Raw genomic sequence first — 6,901 nt, 5'->3', positions numbered from 1 at the left:
ATTATTACCCCCTTGCCTAAGCCCACAGACATAAGAGGCTGGCTGATATCCCTCGAAAGGGGTAGGTCTGTAGGAAAACTCCCTCCTAAAAATCATATTATGAAAAAATAGATTGTGCCTTATGAATAGGTGGGAAACAAAGGCTAAACACAAAAGCACCTTTCAGCCCTTACTTAATAGATTGCTTAACCCCCTTAGCCTTTTCATACTATAGAAGAATAGAAAAACTTTCCGTTCCTCTTACATACCTGACCTTCAGGTAGTGGAACGCTCTGAGAAAAATAAAGTTAGAACTAGTAGATGCAAATAGTAGACAAACATGATTTTACTAGACAATGGACCATTAGGTAAAGCGGAGTTATTAATCAATACTGACCTGTTAGAAGCCTGTGTGAAGCTGATGCCAATATTGTTACTGCTGCTCAAAGAATTGTGTAACCGTACTTAGAATGGCTAACCACCTGATTTATAGCTTAAAGAAATGTACTAACCTCTTCCTGGAGTATTTATCCATATTAAAGCAAAAATAACTATTAATCAATGTATTCTGCATACCATGTGATTATATTAGTGTATAAAAATAAAGCTATACTAGCAATTGGCAGAGATGCCTGGCAGATGAACTGAAGAGGTTGGCTCTCTCACTCATTTCTCGCCGACGCCGTCCATTCCTTTGGAGACCCCTGGACCAGCTGGAGCTGGACTCCGGCACTATGCTAAAGAGGTAATGACTTAATATTACATAGTGGACTTACATGAGGAGAGCTGCGTTTGAACCCTGGCTTTCTTACTTACATTTACCAGGGCAAACTGCAACTAAGTTTGTTTCCCCAACAACATTCTCACGATAAATATGTCCTGGAGCGACATGCCAAGCACTGAACTGCATTCTAGGAATACAATCAGATTCCTAGTCACAAAGAACTTCGTTTCATTCCTGAGTTTGTAATACGTAGATAATTACCCAGTGAGCAGTCTAAGTCAGGACCACTGTGAAGGTTAAATGAGACTGTGAAAGGGCTTCAGAGATTGTAAAAGACTACACAAACATTTATTCATCCAAACATTTATTGAAACGCCAGGCATTGGGCTAAGCACTAGAAATATAACAGTGAGCAAGGCATAAGGTCCCTGCCCTTATAAAGCTTACAGTCTAGCAGTGATTAATAACAAGTAACAATAATGTGTGTAGTGTATGGTTGGATAAATAAACAGGGTATTTAGGGGGTGCGTACTAGGGGGACTTAGTCTAGCGGACATCAGCGAGGGCTTCCCAGAGCAGGGGATATAAAGTGAGGGCCGAGAGATGGATGGAAACTATGTCTTATCCTAAGAGCGATGGTGGAAGCAGTGGAGTGGTGTGACCGGATATGCCAATTGGCTGCAGTGTGGAAAGGGATCCAAACCAGAGAAAGGGAGACCAGTGAGGAGGCCGTTGCTGTCATTTAGGTAGGTTGACAGCATGAATGAGCATGGTAGCCCCGGAGAATTAAGAAACACTTAAGACAGTGGACTTGACAGAAAGGTTTTTGTGAATGGTATGGTGTACAAAGAGGGAAAGGTCATGGCTAACTCAGGTTTCGGCTTAGGCAAGGCAACTGAGTGGCTGGTAGTGGGCGTGTTTTTTACTGAGAAGGAACAATGAGAGACGCATGTGTAGGGGCCAGGCCAATGACCTGCTGCGGTGCCTATGAGACACAGAATGGACTCCAGTTAGCAATCAGGTATGTGAATTAGGAAAGGTCTAGAAAGGAGATACATACTTGGGAGTCACGTGCAGAAAGGCGGTGACTGAAGCCGTGAAGGGAGATGAGATCAGCTGAGGAGATGATGTCGAATAAGCCGAAACAGAACTTAACTATCCCAACACAGAGATTCAAGGGAGCGAGGTACCTGCAAAGAACACTGAGCAAGCCTACCTGGAGACGGCATCGCCCTGAAGCCAAAGTAAACCTCTGGTTCAAGGACAGTGGCCGGCGGTGTCAGAGGGTAAGACTATTCACAGGGACTCTGGGAGCGTGGCAGAGCAGTTTGATAGCAATGTGGGAGAACGGAATACAGACACATCTTCTAAGAAAACTAGTAGGAATGGGAAATACAGGGATATAAGTTTCTTTTGTAGAAAATAGTACTTATTTTAACAATATCCACTGATACAAGAGGACCAGTAACAACTACTTTATAAAAAAATATTTAAAAAAAAGACTGGCATGCTGTTACAGAATTACTTAATACAGAAAACAGTAAAATACACATTTTCTTTTACAAACAAGACTAGTTGATAGCAAATTCTCTATTATTCGCAGCCAATTTAAAATCCTTGGCTTTATCTCCACTCCCCACCCACTCAATGACTATATGATACAAACTGTTATTACTGTAAGCAAAATAGAGACTAGAACTTCACAAAATGTACCAGACGTCAATATTTTTAAGGAACCAGGGTTAGAAAGCTGAAGCTTTCGGGTCCTCCGATCAGTCAGTCCTTCAATACAGCACTTGCCATGAAAAAGAACTCTCCAAACGACTGGGAAATTACTGGTAGACACTTTTTGTTTGGTTGGATTGTCACTGTGTTTTTTTCCAAAAATTTAAGCCTACTCCCTATTAACCAAACACTCAGCTTAACCATTCTTGATAAGTATCTTGTTAGAACAATTGTTTTTCTGACCTCAATGAAATGTATTTAACAGAATACAGCCCTCCTTTAATCTGGTGCAACATCGATTACTGGTTTATTAATGCAATTTGTGAGCTACCAGAACATATTAAAGCCTTTTCGTGCACTTTACCAACCAAACGCAGCATGTTGGAGTTAATCTCTCCATCAAGTGTGTCAGTTTGCCCAACTGGCCTAATTTGGCTTCTACCAGTAATTTTTCCTGTCCCCCAAAATAAAATAATCTATTCTGGGGGGGGGGGTCTACTGGCACTTGGAGAGGAATGATTCTTCAGTGTGCTAGATTATCCCTATGCATGTAAGTGCCAGAACACCCCATAAGAGTAACAACCAAAGAAGTCCTCTGTACGTCCCAACTACCTCTGGAACAAGGCTTTACTGCCTCTGGTTGAGAACCACCGACACATTTAGGGCCCTGGGTTCTTTTTTTTTTTTTTTGCATTTTTCTGAAGCTGGAAACAGGGAGAGACAGTCAGACAGACTCCCGCATGCGCCTGACCGGGATCCACCCGGCACGCCCACCAGGGGGCGACGCTCTGCCCACCAGGGGGCGATACTCTGCCCATCCTGGGCGTCGCCATGTTGCGACCCTCCTGGGTGTCGCCATGTTGCGACCAGAGCCACTCTAGCGCCTGGGGCAGAGGCCACAGAGCCATCCCCAGCGCCCGGGCCATCTTTGCTCCAATGGAGCCTTAGCTGCGGGAGGGGAAGAGAGAGACAGAGAGGAAGGCGCGGCGGAGTGGTGGAGAAGCAAATGGGCGCTTCTCCTATGTGCCCTGGCCGGGAATCGAACCCGGGTCCTCCGCACGCTAGGCCGACGCTCTACCGCTGAGCCAACCAGCCAGGGCTAGGGCCCTGGGTTCTTATGGCACTATTCTGGTTGCTCCGGTATCAATTCCTTCTTAATTCTTGGTTGTATCCTGGTTCCTTAAATTTGCTGGACTAATGACCATAGAATAGTATGTTACAATAGTTAAGACAGGACTTGTGCACACGTTTTCAAACTGTACTGTGAGTCAATCTATAAACTAGGTCCTGTTTTTAAGTCATTTTACATATTTGGCTTTACTGTAAGGTTTGCTTTTCTTGGATAACATAAGTTTAAAAGTTGTTTTAGCACAAAGCAGATAGCTCACTAGAAATAAGAAATTGCTCAATCTGAATAAAGCTGCTTCTTAAGTATTTCTACTTGTACACTGTCTTAAACACAGAATGTGGAAGGCAGTTTCGAATTCTCTAATAAATCCATTTCCAGCAGCTAACAAAATCTGATACTATATCACTATAAAATAAAGTTTCCTTTAAGCAGGATTTCTTTATAAAGCAGTAACACCCATGCAGATAGGACAAATAAGCTAATGTATCTCACACCTCCTGATCCTGGAGTGTAGAAATCTTTTTGCCTCATCCTTTTTGACACGGCCAAACATTTGTCTACGACAGAAAAAAGTATTACTAATAGGCAATCATTAAGACTCTATACTTACCATAGTCCTTTAATAGGCAACCTGGTAGAACAGCACCTAATTGTGAAAAATTCAGGGGAAACCTCCAATAATTGGTTTGTCTGATCGCCATATTGCAGGAAGCCTTCTAATCAGCCACTTAAAAATAATTCTTGCTCCTAAAATTCTACTTATTTTCTCTATTAGTAATATCATTATCACTGGGCAGATAAGGAGGTGAGAGGGAGGTGATCTGTCAGTACTGACCTCAGAATCACAACTGTTTAAAAAAAGTTTCAAACGTTTTGATAGACAAAGTACCTCCAGTGAACATGTTCTTCCTTTTCAGAAACTTCTAAACCTATGTGAGTTTCTGCAAATTGGCTCAAACAGAATATAAGAAGTTGATTATTTCAGACTATCTGCATCAGAATTTTAACATATCATTAAAATACGAGCTAAAATTTCCTCAGAACACCTTAAAAACAGACTTCTAATTCAACTCCCATGATCAGCACTACACTTCTTAAAAAAACAATTATATCATAAAATCAAAAAAGACAATGATCTTGTCATTAAGTTTTAAAAGACGCGTTTGCACGTTTCCAGTCTGATGCTGCCTCTTGAGATGGAAAAAAAAAAAAAAGACACCTGTCAGAAGAATCTGAATTGTGATCAATCTGAGTGAATAAACTTGGTGCCTTCTCACAAGGCAAATCAGTAAATTTGAAAACTCAAATGTTTACTTTTAGAACTGGATTCTTGGCGAGTGTTTCAATGTTGTACTACAAAAGGCTTATGCATTAGGTCCATTTCTTGCTCTCACGAGAGCATCCCAATGCGGCTCAATGGCAGTTGTGGCGATCCTAAACAGGGCGTGGAGATGCTCATCTGTCAATGGCTGGCTCAAAGTGTGTTGGTTCCGAACCAAATATGAAAAAGCCTTTTCGCAGATTTCGCTACTATCAAACAGGGATGCCACCTTACATGCAACCCCTTTGATAATCGGGTAAGATTCAGCAGACAGTCCAGCATAGAACTGCCCCAAGTCTTTGTTTCTGTACTCTTCCCAAAGGTCAGTAGTTGCCTGAAGTTTTGTTAGCTCCACCCTTACTGAAATTGGTGCGTACTCCGGCTTAAAGTTAAATGGATTTGCAAACAGTTCTAAGTCCTTTTTAATGAACTTGAGGTCCTTGAAATGTCTATCAAAATCTTTTTGGAGGCGACAGAGCACCACTTTATACCGATCAGGATCAAATATATTTTCTTCTTCTTTAATATGCTGTTTAAGCTCATCAACAACTTCTCTCAAGGCAGCAAAGTGTGTTAGGTTTTTTTCCTCAATATGTCTGTGAAGCAAACTCAGCTTGGCTTCAAAGGTACAAATATGGTCGAAGGCAGTGGCAGCGAAGACTCTATTGAACCGCAACAGTTCGCTGAGTTCTCGAAGGTGGTTCATAATATCCACCAAGAAGCCAAAGTCACAAAGCCACTGTTGGTCTGTGAAGTGGACTGTTGTTGCCCCTACTGAAACCAGGAATGTTTCTATCTCTTTCCTTAACAAAAATATTGCTTTCAAAGTTTTCCCTCTTCTAAGCCAATTATTGAGACACCGTCCATTTACCCTTTCGCCGTGCTCTGATTCAGATGCGGTTAGTAAAGCTTGAAATTCGGGTCTCCTAATGCCTCTTGTCTTAATCAAAAGGATCCATTCAGACACGGTGTTTATGACCTGATTCACATCGACATCGTAGGAGCTCAACAGCTCCAAGTGAAGGAATCCCGAATAATGAATGACGTTCCAACAGTTGGGGCTTACGGCCTTTTCTCTCATGTAGGACACCAGTCCTGAGTTCTCACCAATCATCCTCAGCGTGTGGGTCGTGGTCAGTCCCACCATTCGCTGCAAGCTGAGCCCTGCTGTCTGCAGGGCCTCAAGGATTGCCGCCATGAGAGCACCAACACTGAAGTGATGAGTCAGATTAATTATGGTCAAGAGCTCTTCTTGCACCTCCAGGTCCTGGTCCACGCCGCGGACAAAGACCAGGAGGTAGTTCTCATAGGCCACAAAAGCCTGGTCGTCCAAAGCGAGGGAATAGGCTTTAAAGTCCTTGGCTCGGTTAAAAAGCTGACTGCGTAGATTCTCGTTAATGTTCAGGACCCTCTGCCGAGTGATCTCTGGAGTTAAATCAATGCCACCCAAAACGTCTACGTGATCCGGTAGCACATCTCTCAGCATCACTTCCAGGCACTGGTGGACATAGTCCCCCTCACCCCAGCCGCGACCGTTCAAGGCCAAGAGGCGGGCGATCCCGAGGCCTGCACGAGCAGCTCTCTCCTCGGGGGTGAGCGGGACCATCTCGGGCACCTCGCCCTGCCGCAGCTGCTCCACCAGGGCCGCGCGCTCGCCCTCCTCCACATACCGCTGGTAGTACCTGTGCTCGGCCTCGTAGTGGCGCCTGACGTCCCGTTCGTAGGTGGATGCGATGAGGTGGGCACAGATCAGACACTGGGCCCCTTCGCCTTCCGTAGGCTCCACCACCAAATAACGCTGGGTCCACTCGGGCCGGAATCCCCGAGTCTCCTCGACTTCCATTTTGCTTCTCTTAGGTGTCATCCACATTATACTGGAAAGCACAAGAGCTGGGCAGATCTCCCGGCGACTGCAAGAAGAGGGGCGGAGCAGGAGCAAGCGCCAAACACCACCTACGCTCTGCGCCAGATCACCCGAGCTGCGCGACACCAACCTCCCGCTAGGGCACCTCGTTTCTATTGG

At 44.3% G+C, this 6,901-nt stretch overlaps 1 protein-coding gene across 1 annotated transcript; it reads right to left on the bottom strand.

The window, feature by feature from the left end:
* Window positions 1-3,531: 3,531 nt before the first annotated feature.
* On the bottom strand, window positions 3,532-6,897 carry EPM2AIP1 (EPM2A interacting protein 1). The gene has a single exon (XM_066244649.1). The coding sequence runs from the start codon at window positions 6,746-6,748 to the stop codon at window positions 4,922-4,924; it is 1,827 nt and encodes a 608-aa protein (XP_066100746.1). The 5' UTR covers window positions 6,749-6,897; the 3' UTR covers window positions 3,532-4,921.
* Window positions 6,898-6,901: the final 4 nt, after the last annotated feature.

This window comes from Saccopteryx bilineata, chromosome 10 (assembly GCF_036850765.1).
Source record: "Saccopteryx bilineata isolate mSacBil1 chromosome 10, mSacBil1_pri_phased_curated, whole genome shotgun sequence".
Classification (NCBI taxonomy): domain Eukaryota; kingdom Metazoa; phylum Chordata; class Mammalia; order Chiroptera; family Emballonuridae; genus Saccopteryx; species Saccopteryx bilineata.
This window is presented reverse-complemented; position numbering and strand designations above follow the sequence as displayed.

Excerpts from the sequence above, each read along its gene's own strand:
- EPM2AIP1 (XM_066244649.1), bottom strand. The coding sequence starts at position 6,748 with ATGTGGATGACACCTAAGAGAAGCAAAATGGAAGTCGAGGAGACTCGG.